Source organism: Pelobates fuscus, chromosome 6 (assembly GCF_036172605.1).
Source record: "Pelobates fuscus isolate aPelFus1 chromosome 6, aPelFus1.pri, whole genome shotgun sequence".
NCBI lineage: Eukaryota > Metazoa > Chordata > Amphibia > Anura > Pelobatidae > Pelobates > Pelobates fuscus.
Genome location: NC_086322.1, coordinates 188,322,556 through 188,339,663, shown reverse-complemented (window position 1 = coordinate 188,339,663; position 17,108 = coordinate 188,322,556). Strand labels below are relative to the sequence as shown.

At 43.8% G+C, this 17,108-nt stretch overlaps 1 protein-coding gene across 1 annotated transcript in view; it reads right to left on the bottom strand.

Annotated features, from left to right (window-relative positions):
- Positions 1-3,184: 3,184 nt before the first annotated feature.
- LOC134614614 (NADP-dependent alcohol dehydrogenase-like) overlaps positions 3,185-17,108 on the bottom strand; it is a 51,192-nt gene continuing 37,268 nt past the window's right edge. The window contains exons 8-9 of the mRNA XM_063458591.1: positions 11,238-11,376; positions 3,185-3,420 (exon numbers count right to left, since the gene is read on the bottom strand). Of these exons, the coding sequence (XP_063314661.1) occupies positions 3,396-3,420; positions 11,238-11,376 (164 nt within the window). The 3' untranslated portion in view covers positions 3,185-3,395. The remainder of the gene's footprint in view (positions 3,421-11,237; positions 11,377-17,108) is intronic.

Here is a 17,108-nt window from a genome sequence, read left to right as displayed (position 1 = left end):
CAGTTAGTGACACAGAAACCTCATACAACGACGATGGTCGCAAAGAGAAGATTGAATAAAAGTTTTTTTAAATTTGTAATACGATTTTTTGTTCAATCTCCCATAGTACAAAATATTATATGCAAACATTGGCATATTTTAACCTTGAAATCCAACTAATCAGAGTGCTATGTGTCATTTTACACAGCGTGGGAAAGTTCTTCAGAGATTTGACTGTTGCAGTAACTACCTCAAGCATGCAGCTATGTAGCAACACACCAGAGATCCTCTGTTAATTAAATTGTTATGCAGTTTTGGTTGTTATGTTATCACTTCATGCTAATGTTCCTATTGCACTCCTTTGGACGGATAGCCCATCGTCCATGTTACTTCCCCCCCCCCCCCACCTGAACCCAGTTTACCTTGTCCCCCACGTATAATAAATGCCATAGCCAGACATAATACTTAATAGCACTGAGTGCCTCTCTTCTCTTATGAAGTGGCCCACTCGAATTTCACCGAATTTCATGCGGTAGTACTGTTCAGGATGTACCACATACAATATTGTATCTATGCATAGGCCAACTCACATCCACGCAAGTTTTTATCTTATGATTTTCCTACCATCATTCTAGCTAAGTAAACTTTATGTAAGACTATTTGTTATAGCTAGTCTAGACCAGTATTTCCAGATCCTTGTTTAATCTTCTATCATAACAAAAAAAAGTGCATTGTATTGGAAGTCATAACGCGGTTTACATCTGTATATTGCTTTGATTGCACCAGCTGTTGTGGCAGTGCAAATCTGTTTGCTATTCTACGCACAACCTAAATAAAGAATTAAAAAGAGAAAAATTAAACGTTAGCTACTGAAGTGATATATATATATATATATATATATATATATATTTTATGCATATAGGTTTAAGAGATGTATGTAAAATGTAAAGCAAATGAAAAGCAATATTAGGTCTTGTATATGTAGATATATGACACTTATGATGAAACTTCCAGGGTGAAATGCGTAAAGTGTGGCTCTGTCTTCCATTTGGATTGCTTTTTATATTTATGTTTTATAAATATATCTTGTTTATCATAATAAAATTAATCATTTTAAATTTAATCTATTTAGATTTTTTTTTTTTGGCTTCCTGATCAACATATATTCCATGTGGGGATCACACCAAAGCGCTTTATACTAGAGCAGGTCTCTGCTCTAGTACATATAAAGTCTACCATCACTCTAACTGAAAATACACCCTGTTCCAAATTATTATGCAAATGATATTTTTCTCATTTACCTAAATAATTAATGTAAATAACATTCAGCATAATTCTCATGTTATCAAATATTAAGAGTACAATTCAAATTTTATTGAACAAACCTCCTAATGATAATAGTATTTTTTTTCAAACATAAAAAAACTTACAATGCACTGTTCCAAATTATTATGCACAGTAAGTTTCAAAACACTTTATAGGTTGTAAAGAACTGAAAATTGTCATTTGTTGTGTTTGCAGCATATTTACGGAAATCAAAAGCTATTTCCATCAAACTTATAACAACATTTTAACTTTTAAACATTTTAAGTACAAGCACTGTATAACAGCCAAATACTTCATAGACTTAAAGGGACTCTTCAGTGCAAGGAAAACAAACCGTTTACCTGGCACTGCAGGTCCCCTCTCCCTCCCACCCCCATCCCAGGTTGCTGAAGGGGTTAAAACCCCTTCAGTGACTTACCTGTATCCAGTGCTGATGTCCCTTGGTGCTGGTTCAGGGTCTGCCCACGCTCCCCCCCCCCCCCTCCCCGACATCATCCTGCGGGGGCACCGGCAATTAGACCTCCCCATAGGAAAGCATTGAATATGTTTTAATTTTTTTCATATGGGGATTTCAGCGACGCTGGAGGTTCTCACATAGCGTGAGGACGTCCAGCGACGCTGTAGCACATCAAAATGTGTGCTATAAACCCGGAAGTGCCCTCTAGTGGCTGTCTAGTAAACAGCCACTAGAGGAGGAGTTAACCCTGCAAGGTAAATATTGCAGTTTATGAAAACTGCAATATTTACAGTTGCAGGGTTATGGGTAGTTGGCACCCAGACCACTTCAATGGGCAGAGGTGGTCTGGGTGCCTGGAGTGTCCCTTTAACAAAAAAGTATGTACATATGTTTTATATTTTACTTCATTTTTGTACATTACTATGTTTTAAGGCGCGGTTATGTATTTTTTGCATTTGTCATATGTAGATATATATCTTATTCCCTTTCCTGCCCCTATGAATTGATGTTATGTAGTTACATTGACAGTGATCATGTTTTTGTATTAAAATGCATTGATGGAGAAATGTTGTAATCCTCCATTAAATGTTATCTTATTTATTCTGATACATCAGAGAGTCTTTTTTTCTTAAAACTAAAATTTATTTGCAGTAGGATGGATCAATTGCATTTTCCAGTGGTGTCATCCAAAGTATATATATATATATATATATATATATATATATATATATATTACATTGCTAAACACAAATACAGACACCAGTAAAGCCATGAGACTTGCTTTTCCCACAGAAATCTCGCTTTAACAGTGCTCTCACTACTGTAAGGGACTCTGGGTAGGCGTATGCCGTTGGTATGTGTATAATATATATATATATATATATATATATATATATATATATACACACACACACATACATATACATACACAAATGCATAACTGGGGTGCTGCTGGGGGCCAATTTATACAATACACAAGATCCAGCGCACTCACTTATTCACTAAACAGCAACTTCAATGACAGATTGTATTAGTTAAAAAAAAATAACTAATCTAGGCAAAAATAATGGGGGTTTAGTTACATTATATGAGCATACATTGCATAAGCATGCCACAACATCAATGTACCCCATCTTTGGCAGGCCCTACTCTTATTTCTGCCCAGATCAGGTGTTTTTTTTTTTAAAAAACAAAAACAATACAATCTGCCAATATTGGAGTTGCTGTTTAGTGGATATGTGAGTGTGCTGGATCTTGTGTTTTGTGTGTATATATATATATATATACACACATACATACATACACACACACATATATACACACCTCTTTCCCGTTACCCTAGAAAAAGGAAAAGAAAATCTTAATAGCATCTCATCTTTTTTGCATCTCAGTCAGTGTTAATTAATTCTCAAAGTCAAAATATCACGTGAGTTAACACAGTGAAATTTAATGCCAATAGTACAACCCAATGAATCAAGTAAAATCATTTTCAAGTGTTTAACATCAGTTAGCATCAATTTGCAATTAATTTATGTCTTGAACGTGAGTTATGAAAGACAAAATGTTTTGTAAAGTAATGATTAGGATTAGGTGGCAGCAAAGGACAGAATCCAGGTTCACCACGTGAATCAAATTAGAACAGCACAATGTTACGGCCTCTGAAAAAGAAAAAAAATATATTTTAGAATCCACCAATATACATCACAACAAAATGTCCAATCAAAAAAGTGTCCTCCCCAATCCAATTTAGAGCAAACTGTCATTCCCCTGGACTTTATACCATTGAATAAAACACTGAAAATAACCTAAATATATGTCTTTAGATACTCCTTTTTGTTTTAAATATAATGAAAGTAAATACGGTGGTTTGAATTTTTGCATTGAATTTAATGTTACAGACTTTAAATATAGAAATACCTGGGTTATGTAAGCAGTAATATCCTGAGAAATTACAGTTTCTCCTTAATAGCAAATATTAGTTAAAAACATGCATTAAAAAAAAAATGAAATGAAATGATAAAAGAACATGTATTAAATGACTTACTGCATTTTTCATGTATCTATATGAAAAATGCAGTAAGTCATTTAATACATGTTCTGTTATCATTTCATTTTTTTTTTTTTTTTTTAAATGAATGTATTCAATAGTGAATAAAGCTGATCCCACAAATAGGTTATTAAAATGTAACTTTTATTCCAACCATGAAGTATTAACATGACAAGAAAATCATATTGCAAACAGCTTAATAAAAAAAGGTAGGTAAGGAAAAAGTGAAAGGATCCCTAGATAAACCGCCTAATGCGTTTCGTGTTCTTTGCACTTAATCTTAGGCTAAATAAATTGACAATCTCCCAAAGTTTTAAATCCTAGACGCAGTGTTCACTTAATGGGTTAAAGGAAAAGTCCTTAACCTTTGCACAGTTGAAAGGCAAGTACAAATATCCTGTAGGGATATGGGGGTATCAGTTTCCGATTTAAATACACAAACAAGCAAATAAAGAAATAAAATATATATAAGAATATATTATAAATAATACATTTGAAAATAAGAAAACTATCAAACCAACCCTGAATGAGCAAAATTGGATACTTTTCAGCATTAAACAAAACCAAAAAAAAACAAAAAAAAAAAAACACTTATCATGTAAATCCTTATAATGCTCAGTCTCCAAAAAGGAAATAAAAAAAAAATAATAATTAGGCACATTGAATTTGCTGTTTAAGCCATGAGGTCTCCATGTGTGCAGTTCTGTCAATATCTTGGACCCTTAGTTTAGACATATCAGAACCATGCAAGCATGGAAATGGCAAGCTATAGGAGAATCTGCAGAGTTATGTTCTATGGCAATAATGTGTTCCCTGATCCTATATTTAGAGGTCGGATTGTTTGACTGACATACTGGATGGAATAGGATTGACATGTTAACAAGTAAACCACATATGAAGGTATTGCAGTTGATATATTACCTAATCTGGTAAACCCTGCGTGCTACTGTGCACATGAAAGATGTCCCTAACTGCAGAGCAGTAGAAACCCTGCAGCACACTGTGCCACACTTGATCATACTCAGGTATCGTAACCAAACTCTTAGTGATATGGCTTAGTGATAAAACTAAGACCTTTTTCCAAAACTTTAACTTAGGTAACTGCCAGGACTTTGCTGGAAATGTTGAATACTGTCTGCTATTCTTTCCGGTCGGTCACAGTAAATATTTCTCTCTTTCTTTTATTTGATCGTGTTCCCTGTCTGGTATCTTCTGGTCATCTTCCGGCTCCGGCATCAGTACGCGGCGCGCGAGGGAGCTGAACAGGAAGCACTCAGGGGAGAGTGCTCCCTCGCGCGCGCGCCAGCCTGCCCGCCGGGTGATACCACTGGACCCTAGGGAATCCCCCAGCTCTCCCAAAGGTAAGGAGGCTGGGGGGGATTAAAAATGTTTTTAAAAAGTGAGTGTGTGTGTGTTAGAGTGTGTGTGTGAGTGTGTGTGTGTGTAAGTGTTAGTGTGTGTGTGTTAGTGTTAGAGTGTGTGTGTGTGTGAGAGTTAGTGTTAGAGTGTGTCTGTTAGTGTTAGTGTGTGTGTGTGTGTTAGTGTTAGAGTGTGTGGGTTCGTGTTAGAGTGTGTGTGTTAGTGTTAGTGTCAGATTGTGTGTGTGTTAGTGTTAGAGTGTGTGTGTGTTAGTGTGTGTGTGTGTTAGTGTGTGTGTGTGTTAGTGTTCGAGTGTGTGTGTGTTAGTGTTAGAGTGTGTCAGTGAGTGTGTTACTGTGTGTGTCTGTTACTGAGTGTGTTAGTTTGTGTGTGTCTGTTAGTGAGTGTGTGTTTTGTAAGTGAGTGAGTGTGTCTGTCTGTCACTGAGTGTGTGTCTGTCAGTAAATGTGTGTGCCTGTTAGCTAGTGTGTATGCGTCTGTTCATGAGAGTGTGTGTGTGTGTCTTAAGCACTTACCTTTCTCCAGCGCCGGACTCCCTTGGCGCTGGGGATCTCTCCGCCCCGATCCGCCTCTCAGCTCCAAGAGCCGCGTGCGCATTACGCAATGCTTTCCTATGGACGTTCAGCGTCAGGCCAGGCTGCCTGCCGGGTAATACCACTGGACCCCAGGGAATCCCCCAGCTCTCCCAAAGGTAAGGAGGCGGGGGGGATTAAACATTTTTTTAAAACGTGAGTGTGTGTGTGTGTTAGAGTGCGTGTGTGTTAGTGTCAGAGTGTGTGTGTTAGAGTGCGTGTGTTCGAGTTAGAGTGTGTGTGTTCGAGTTAGAGTGTGTGTGTTCGAGTTAGAGTGTGTGTGTTAGTGCTAGAGTGTGTGTCTGTTAGCATACACACTAGCTAACAGACACTCATTTACTGACAATAAATAAACAAAACTGAAAGACAAAAGTAATGGCTATCAGAAAATAAGAGGGAACAAGACAGAGTAATACGTGGAAGCTCGAAAACTGGAGTGAGTGGGGTTTCACCAAATCCCAAGGATTAACGTAGAAAAGATACAATTTATCCAGGAGCTTTTACAATAAAAAGAAGAGAATGCCTTATAGTTACACAATAAAATTCTAATTTCTAAAAATGAGGAAATTCTTAAAATGCAAATGTGTGTACTCAGGCAGACAAAGTTATACTCAGTATAAAATCACAGCATTATGTTTCATAGCAGCAAATAGTCCAAGTATAAATATAAAAGTCCCAAATTGGATGAATAATATATACCAGTCTTTTAGAGTGTGTATCATAAACCACCTTTGATCTGCTGGATGAAATAGCAAGATCAACTGGGGTATTTATGAATTTATATACTTTCAATACAAGAAAGATCGAGTGCAAAAGTAGAAAATTAGTGATAATTCAAAAAAATAGATCCAAAATGTCAGTAAATAAACCAAAACATAAAAATGTAAATGGAAATAAAATAAGGGCTAATTAGTATTGCTGACTAACAGCCAAAATGCTTAGTCTCTCACCGAAAAAAATCTGGGCTGACAGCCTGAGAGTGATAATTGTGGCTGTAGCAATCAAAGATAAAAAATATATTGTGCTAAAGTCGTGACAGGATCCGTGTATAATCCGTGTAATGCCAATAAAAGATAAAAACTTGTAGGTGAAAAATAGAGTGTTATTTTATTTGATTAAAAAAGGTAAATCATCTAAATATAGGTGAATAAAATATTATAGAACTGCTCCAAAAAAGAAGAAAGCAAAATTGGCTAAATAACCTGACCGATGATACTGGATGGCTGTGGATGATATTCGTCTTCTACCAAGTGGGTGTTGCAGCAACCGGTGAGGACGGCGTCCGCAGTCTTGGTTAGTCCACCTCCGACCTCACATCGATAGGTGAGCCATCTCGGTGATGTCAGGCAGAAACAGTAGATAGCCAACAGATGCTTTCTCCAAACAGGCCTTAATTCTCAAAACTTTCCAATGTGGATTGTAGCCTTACGCGTTTCAAAGGGTATTGCCCAATTTCATCAGAGGCATCATTTACTGACGCTTTATTGTTCTTGTAAAGAATTTAAAAATGATTCAAAAAATTTAAAAAAATAAATAAAATAAATACATTTACGCTTTCCATTCAGATATAACTGAATTTAGGCGATCCACCCTTCGCATAATATTTTCTTGCAATTTAGATAAATCAAAATAAAAAATTCCAACATGTAAAACTAGGGAAGGAGTAGTAGGAGGTAAATCTTTAGAAAAAGTCCAAGTCCCAAGTTGCAAATGTCTCATATTTTCACAGAAATATTTTTTTTCCAGCATTGTAGTAACATAAATAAAAAAATAAATAAAACATTGTGAACTCTATATGTTTACCTGAGCACAGGAGTATTGAATGGACAAAATAACATCAGGAAAGAGGAAAAACCAACAATAAAAACTGGAAAACCTGTTTAAATATACTTCTTCTGACAATTAGGGGTAGTAACCAAAAACCTCACATCCTCTGGTGTCCTTTCAAACTTATCAAACATTGGCAGAATGCTCAGAACTCTGTCTGAGGCTAAAAACTGTGCTGGCAGGGCAGAGGTGGCTCTCTAATTAGGCGGTTTAGGCGGCCGCCTAAGGCCTCGCACTGGCTGGGGCCTCGCGGCCACCTAAACCGCCTGTGGGTGCTAGGCCCCTCCTGGCTGCCCGGCCAGCCACCGCAGACACCGGTCTGCAGCTCCGCAGTGAGCAGAGCTGCAGACCATGTGTCTCGCGAAAACCGGTCAATCAGAGCGTTGCCGCGGGTTACCACGGCAACGCTCTGACATCTCGCGAGATTACATGGTCTGCAGCTCTGCTGAGCTGCAGACCGGAAATGATGCCCACTGGACCACCAGGGAGCCCACTGGACCACCAGGGAAATTAAGGTAGGCTCTCTCTCACCCCCCTCAGTCTCACTACCCCCTACATCAGCCTCAGCCTCACCACCCCCAACCACCCTCAGCCTCACCACCCCCAACCACCCTCAGCCTCACCCCCACACCCTGAGCCTCACTACCCCCCACACCACCATCAGCCTCACCCCCCACCACCCTCTGACTTACCATCCCCCACCACCCTCAGCCTCACCCCCCCACCACCCTCAGCCTCACCCCCCACACCCTCAGCCTCACTATCCCCCCACCACCCTCAGCCTCACTACCCCATACACCACCCTCAGCATCACCACCCCCAACAACCCTCAGCCTCACTACCCCCCACACCACCCTCAGCCTCACCCCCCACCACCCTCTGACTTACTATCCCCACCACCCTCAGCCTCACTACCCCCACACCACCCTCAGCCTCACCCCCCCACCACCCTCTGACTCACCATCCCCCACCATCCTCAGCCATACCCCCACCACCCACACCCTCACCACCCCCACCACCCCCCACCACCTCCACCACCCTCAGCCTCACCACCACCCTCAGCCTCACCACCCCCCACCACCCTCAGCATCATCCCCCACCACCCTCAGCATCAACCCCCTCTCACCATCAACCCCACCACCCCCCACCACCTCCACCACCCTCAGCCTCACCACCACCCTCAGCCTCACATCACCCCCTCCCTCTCACATCACCCCCCCCTTCCCTCTCACATCACCCCCCCTCCCTCTCACATCACCCCTCCATCTCACATTACCCCCCCTCACTCTCACATTACCATCGCCCCTCTCCCATCCAGGGCCGGTGCAAGGATTTTTGCCGCCCTAGGCAAAAAAAAATTTGCCCCCCCCCATATGTCCAGCCCTCCCATAGTGGTCCTTATCCCCCCCTCCCTCCCATAGTGCTCCTTATCCCACCCCCCTCCCATAGTGCTCCTTATCCCCCCCATCCCTCCCCTAGTGGTCCTTATACCCCCCCATACCTCCCCTAGTGGTCCTTATACCCCCCCCCCTCCCTTAGTGGTCCTTATACCCCCCTCCCTTAGTGGTCCTTATACCCCCCCCTCCCTTAGTGGTCCTTATACCCCCCTCCCTTAGTGGTCCTTATACCCCCCCTTAGTGGTCCTTATACCCCCCCTCCCTTAGTGGTCCTTATACCCCCCCTTAGTGGTCCTTATACCCCCTCCCTTAGTGGTCCTTATACCCCCCTCCCTTAGTGGTCCTTATACCCCCCCTCCCTTAGTGGTCCTTATACCCCCCTCCCTTAGTGGTCCTTATACCCCCCCTCCCTTAGTGGTCCTTATACCCCCCTCCCTTAGTGGTCCTTATACCCCCCTCCCTTAGTGGTCCTTATACCCCCCTTAGGGGTCCTTATACCCCCCCCTTAGTGGTCCTTATACCCCCCCCTTAGTGGTCCTTATACCCCCCCCTTTAGTGGTCCTTATACCCCCCTCCCTTAGTGGTCCTTATACCCCCCTCCCTTAGTGGTCCTTATACCCCCCTTAGGGGTCCTTATACCCCCCCCTTAGTGGTCCTTATACCCCCCCCCTTAGTGGTCCTTATACCCCCCCCTTTAGTGGTCCTAATACCCCCCCTAGTGGTCCTTATACCCCCCCTTTAGTGGTCCTTATACCCCCCCTCCCTTTGTGGTCCTTATACCCCCCCCCACTCTCCCTTAGTGGTCCTTAAACCCCCCCCTCTCTTAGTGGTCCTTAAACCCCCCCCTCTCTTAGTGATCCTTACACCCCCCCTCCCTTAGTGGTTCTTAACCCCCCTCCTCCCTCCCTTAGTGGTCCTTAAACCCCCCTCCCTCCCTTAGTGGTCCTTAACCTCCTCCCCCCTCCCTTAGTGGTCCTTAACCCCCACCCCTCCCCCCCTCCCTTAGTGGTCCTTAACCCCCCCGCCCCCCCTCCATTAGTGGTCCTTAACCCCCCCGCCCCCCCCTCCATTAGTGGTCCTTAACCCCCACCCCCCCCCCCCCTTAGTGGTCCTTAACCCCCACCCCCCCACCCCCCCCTCCCTTAGTGGTCCTTACCCTCCCCTCCTGCCCATGTAGCGTGGCCGGGCGGCGTGGAACGCGGGACAGGAACCTCTGTTTCCTGTACCCGGCCGCCGGCGGAATGACAGGAAATGCTCACTGAGTGAGCACTTCCTGTCATTCCGCCGGCGGCCGGGTACAGGTAACAGAGGTTCCTGTCCCGGGTTCCGTGCCGCCCGGCCACGCTACATGGAGAGACCGGCAGGAGGGAGCGCTCTGCGCTTCCCTCCTGCCGGTCACTGAAACCCGGCCGCCCTCCATGCAGCAGTGCTGCGCCGCCTGGGGCTTGTTAAAGCGCTCAGGCGGCGCAGCATGAGGAGGCACAGCGGGGACAGGGATCCGGCGCCCCCTGGTAAGTTGCGCCCTAGGCGGCTGCCTAGGTCGCCTTACAGGTGGCGCCGGCCCTGCTCCCATCACCACCCACACCTTCACCCCCCACACCATCACCTCCCTGTCACCATCACCCCCTCTCACCATCACCCCCCTCACCATCACCCTCCTCTCCTTCTCACCATCACCCCCCCATACACACAACACACTTCAAGCAGCTACCCCATACACATAGGGTCTCAGACAAAAACGCAAACATGCTCACAGAGACATACATTCACACACAAGGATACTCTGTCAGACACACTCTCAGGCACATACACAGGTAAACTGTGCATCAATGTGTATATGTGACACTTTTTTGTTAGTGGGGCCTCATGTTTGAGTTTTGCCTAAGGCCTCATGAAGTCTAGAGCCGCCTCTGTGGCAGGGATCATCAAAGTGTTCTGGTCATTCATGTGCTAGAACCACATGGGCATATCCGTAAAGCAGCCTCCAGCACGAGGTATGGTAGTCGTGATCAAGCGAAAAGGTGCCAAAATAAGAGATGTATCTATACACAGTGTAACATTCATAAAAACAAACATATGTCACAGAGATTATCTGTACAAGACATTTTCTTTTGCATAAATCTGCTACCAATACGGTCAGCACAACTATCCCTCTAGTCGTGATTTTAAACATTAATATTTCTAATGAATATATATTTTATTGTAAATGTAAACAATTATGTGTATTTAGTCAATCCTAATGATATACTTACACTGCACCACTCTTCATCAACTGAAATGCATCATTGATCTTCTCCAGAGGAATAGTTTGGCCCACCAAGAAATCAAGCTTAAACTTCTTTGCCATGTAATCAGTAACTAGCTTTGGAACATCTTTCTGACTTTTCCAACCTAGAGAATATATAAGTTAGTTTCATTAATAGGTGTTATTGAGACTTTATTTATGTTGTCTTAAAACACAATGTATTGTTTGCGGCTTATGAAGCCAGATACAAGGCAACAAACAATCAATGCTCTGGTTATTAGAAGTAATCAGTAATTTCACAACTGGAATCATGATCCTCGCAATGGTGCTGATATTATAAAAATAAGAAAAACATAGAGCTACTCTTAAAATATGAGAACGTGGGTAAGTGATCTTATATATTTATCATTATATGGATGTCATTATAGTTTTCTATATATGCAAGCAATAAACAATATTTAACCTGAGAGACACAATTACTAGCTCATGACTAATCACGTAATATTCTCCTAAAGCAAACTTTATCAAACCTGTGTTTTTGAGGGATTTATATTTTATTAAATATTTAATACCCTATTTAAGCCTAAATTCAATTATTTTAAATCAGCATTAGCAATAATTCCGGTTAGAAGAAACGCAAGAGCCACCAATAAAATCTATAAGGAATTTTATAGATAATTCATTTGAAACTTTTTCCCCCAAAAATTATTTAATGCTGATCCAAAGAAATTAAATTGAGGCCTTATTGTGGTGACATTTAAAAGAAAATATAAAAAGAGAGTGCATTTTAAATTGTTGAATTGCTGTCTCAATGTCCCTGTGCTGTCTCTTGCTATACTGAATATTCTGATTTTAGTGTTCTGGATCTGAATTGTGCAATTTATTCTTACAGGGTTATTCAGTAAACATCAGAATTTGTCCAGATTGAAAAATGACCTATTGTCCTTCACACAGCCCCCACCCATTGGGGGGTGGGACCATAATAGCAGCACTAACTGGCTGCTAGTGCTGCCTGCTGGCAAATAGTTTGAATATATTATAAATCCTGGCCCGTATGTCAAGCATCTGTGTCATGATTTGCAGCATAGATGGATTACAGCCATCTGGTTGCATTCGGTCAAGCTAAAATCCAGACGAAAACTAGGCCCATTTGGGCCTGAATGAAAAAATCTGGACATTGTTAAATAGTGTGAACAATGTCCAGATATTTGTAGCTGGATGGTCTTGGCCCATTTGGTACGGGGCTACTTGGATTAACCTTGCTAAAGATCTTTCTGTATTGAAACTTTAGCTTGTTTTACTATTTGTTATGTATTGTTGTTCATTTGGTTTGTTTGTGCTTAAAATGTGTATTTACCTGTCTCTAGGTATTTGTATTTTCAAAGGTACATGTGTTTCATTACACCTGGCCACAATTTTGGGAGCAGGCAAACCTATCTATGGTAACAGCGTAGGTGGAACAATCAAGTGAGATCACTTGAAGAAGCCTAATAGGTTGAAACGCGTTGTGATTTTATTAATATTTGTTTAAATAAAAGTAAGATTTTTAGACTACCTATTTGCTTTGGGGCAGTCTTTTTATACTTTTATTGATTTTTCATTTTATTTTATTTGTACCTGGCGCAACGTATTTTCCATACACATCAGGTCTATCATCAAAAGTATCCTAGGTGGGGATTGTGCCACCCATGCTGTTACCATAGAGCGGTTTGTCTGCTCCCAAAATTGTAAGTACATTTCATCTTACTACTACTTATTTGCAAATATGGAGAGCACTATGGGCCTTCTTTTTCTTTAATTGCATGTAAACTACACTACAACTACAGTTTGAGGGATATCCTACAAGTGGGGAGTTGAAGCTGTTTTACCGAGAGCTGGTTATAGCTCTGAAAAACGTGAGTTTACAATTTTTAGTTCTACGTTGTCTATAGTCCATAGACTTACAATACTGCACTATTGGTCTCCTATTCTCTCTTTTGCATATGCCATTGATGTGTGATACCATACCGGAGACATCTTATTCAACATTTGAAGACTTTTATAACTTCAAAAGGACATTTTTATCTTTTACTTGGTACCTTTTTGCTTACTTACCACAATATTGTATTTATTTTGGCGCTACCTGTATCCTTTGTTCTGTTTGTTCGATTTACACTATATCCGTGTCTTTTTCTTCCCTCCTCCATATCGCTCTGAGCGTGGGAATTCCTTCACAGGTGCTGCTCCCTGGTCCTCCTATATACTAATATACCTGTTTTTTTTAGGGAGGATTGGTGACCCTCCTTCCAGTTTTAGAGCTATCTATTTGATAATTTTATAACATGACAGGAGGCTTCGTATTTGCTTAAGTCTCTCTTTACTAGAACTCCACAGCAGCACAGAAAACAACCAATCAGAAAAAAGTTAGGTACTATAAAACTCCCCTCCCCATGCATCATTTCCTCTTTCTTTGCTGCTCCGCACCAGTACAGGTCAGAGTACCTCTGCCTCCTGCTAATATTAGTGGGTGGCTGTATGGTTTTTATTATATTTTCAGTGTTTCACTTGTTTATGTGTTTTCACTTTATTCTCCTCTGCATATTGCTCTGGGGCTTGTGGGGAGTTTGTTTATTTTGGCTTCATTTTCATCTCCCTGGGGATTCTTTCCCTCTCTGTCCCCTTTAATTTTCCCTTCTCTGTTCCCCTGGACCTCATTCCTCCGGTCGGCGGGGTTCTGTGTTATTGCTCACACCCGCCGGCCGGAGGCTTTCACGTGGCCGCCTGCTGCCTGCCTTGTCTGCGGACCGCATGGCCGCAGGGGGAAGAGGGGACTTTGTCCTGCCCCACCTGTAGTTTTCTTCTTCTCCGGTCGCGGTGTTGTGGTACCGCCGACCGGAGGCTTTGCACATGGCCGCCTGCTTGCAGGTCCGCAAGGGGAAGAGGGGGCGTTCGCTGCCCCACCTGCGGTTTTTCTCCTCCGGTCGCGGTGTTAGGGTACCGCCGACCGGAGGCTTTACACGTGGCCGCCGGTTTGCAGGTCCGGTCGCGGTGTTATGATGCCGCCGACCGGAGTCTCGGCATGTGGTTGCCTGCCCTGGCCGGCTCAATACGCGGCCGCATGTGTCCGCCGGGGGAGGAGAGAGCAATTACAACCCGCCCGCCCCCCCCCCCGACCCCCCTCCTCACGGTCATACCGGTTTCTCGTCTAACCTGATTGTTAGCTCTCCTTTCTATGTATTCTCACAAATTACTGTGTTTATGTTAAATGGGCCTTAGTGGCTTTTTCTATCTGAGAGTGATGTGTGTTTGTTTGGCACATATACACAGATGCTGTGAATTTTGCTGCCAGGTGTATGACACAGATTACTGTGGGTTTTTTGCTGACAGTGTAATTCACAGATCGCTGTATGTTTTACTGACAGTGTATTTCTAGATTTAGTTTTTTAGGGGCCTCTATCCAAACTCAGAGGTCCCCACTTTCACTCAGTACCCCTCGTAGGCGCTACGGAATTGGATGGCGCTATATAAATAACGTGTTATAATGATATAACTATATACACGACCCAGGATTGGCCTGATATGTCCGTGCCCCATTGATTGGCCTGCTATGTCTGTGCCCCATTGATAGGCCTGCTCTGTCTGTGCCCCATAAGAATGGCCTGCTCTGTCTGTGCCCCATAAGAATGGCCTGCTATGTCTGTGCCCATAAGAATGGCCTGCTATGTCTGTGCCCATAAGAATGGCCTGCTATGTCTGTGCCCATAAGAATGGCCTGCTATGTCTGTGCCCATAAGAATGGCCTGCTATGTCTGTGCCCATAAGAATGGCCTGCTATGTCTGTGCCCATAAGAATGGCCTGCTATGTCTGTGCCCATAAGAATGGCCTGCTATGTCTGTGCCCATAAGAACGGCCTGCTATGTCTGTGCCCATAAGAACGGCCTGCTATGTCTGTGCCCATAAGAACGGCCTGCTATGTCGGTGCCCTTTTATTGGTCCTCCTATGTCGGTGCCTATTTGAATGACCTACTATGTCGGTGCCTATTTGCTTGACCAACTATTCTGTGTCCGTTAGTTTGGCCTGCTGGGCCTGCTCTATTGGTGCCGAACCCCCTTTGGCCGCAGGCCTGGGGCTATATCACTGAGGAGAAGCCAGTGCCCACCAGTGACATGGAAATAGGCAGGTGTCCGGACAAGCACCGTTGCCATACTATCCAAGAGGACGCCAATATACGGCCATCTGGATATGGTAGGTAGGGTGAAGGCCCTAAACCTCAGACCTGAAGGGCAAGTTTTTCCTATGAAGACCCCGGACACACATCCGCGGTTTGCGCCAGACCGGCGACGGCACATCTCCAAGGAGAACTTTGCACTGGTGAGGACCGGTACTCAGACACCTACAGGAGAACGCTGTGTATTCCTTGTCTTTAACAACTAACTCCGTATCTGCCTCCCGGTATCCATATAGCTATCGGTAGTTATTCCTGCGTAAGGTTAGCTCCTGGCCCTGTTCGGTGGGGCTTACTTGTCTTGCCTTCCGGCCTGCTTTTGCCTTCTAGCTGAGATAGGATTTGCGTTTTTACTCGTTCTACATTATTGTTGTCTTTTTCGTTTTCGTGACTTCCTTTTCCTTTCGCTCGGGTCGTCGAGAGGCCTGACTTGACCTCCTCCGACCTCCCGGGTGCTCGTGGATTGCGGAGAACGTCTCCAGCTTTCCTCAGACTACCAACGATCCGCCTGGACCCCGCGCGCGCGCACGGGATCCGGACGGTCAGTTGATAGTTTTCCATCGTTTTCCCGTAGATTACCCTCAGCCTTAGGCTGATACTCGTATTTGGTGTACCCTATAGTTGGTCACCCTGAGTCTCTAGGGACTCTAGCTTGGATCACAGGAGGGTGCGGCCCTCCACCTCTTCGATCCGAGAATATTTATCTTCTGGAACAGTGAGCGTACCCCTCTCAGATACGGAACCGGACACTGATTTGTTATTAGAGGGCGCAGCCCTCCCTCAACCTCAGCCAGAGACTGAGCTGGATACAGGGGTCATGTTTGGAGGAAGCATTCTACTAGAGAGGAACGGTCACGGATGCAGACTCTACTGTTTGGTTATTTGCGGGTGCGGCCCGCTCAGGCTATCAGCCGGACGTTAGCACGATATTTGATCTCATTAGTAGAGAGCGCGGCTCTCTCGTACACTCGACGCTCTACGGTGCCATCCATTTGTTCATCACACAGACTTGTACCTGTGCAAGACATCGATGACTACATGGAGGGTCGTCCCTCCTGCATTCAAGTAGATCTGACGTCCGTGCTACTGATTTCGATATAGAGGACTGCCTGGTCATGCAAGATATCCATACTTAGACTGGATCCCTCTAGTCTACCTCCTGTAATGGAGGGATATTCTCACAGGGGTAGAACGAGGGGTGACTCCCACTTATTTATACACATTCCTGGAGATGGTACGGCCATCGGATGGAACCCAGGTATTATGTGAGTGCAGGTTTGGGTATATTCTGCACCATAAAGAACAGAGGATTGCTTTCTGTTTTTGGATATCCAGACCATTGTGGACAACTGCTCAGACAGTTTTTCTCCCATATTTAGGTGGCAGGTGATACGGGGACCTTCATGGAGCATGCGGGCTCTGCCTTGCTCGGGTAGCAGGATTAAGGAGGGCCTATTACCCGCTCTGAAGGTAAAAACCGTACGTATGGTTCACATGGTAAGACCGGAAACCCCGGTTTGTCTTGACCTCCCCGGTCCTCAGATCTTGGGATACGATGGCAGGACTGCCCCGTCTCCTCGAAACGCATACCTGGTGATCAGGGTTCGGAGATGGAGGACACTCCATCTATACTCTAGTTATTCCTCACGGGGGCCATTTTGTTGGATTCACG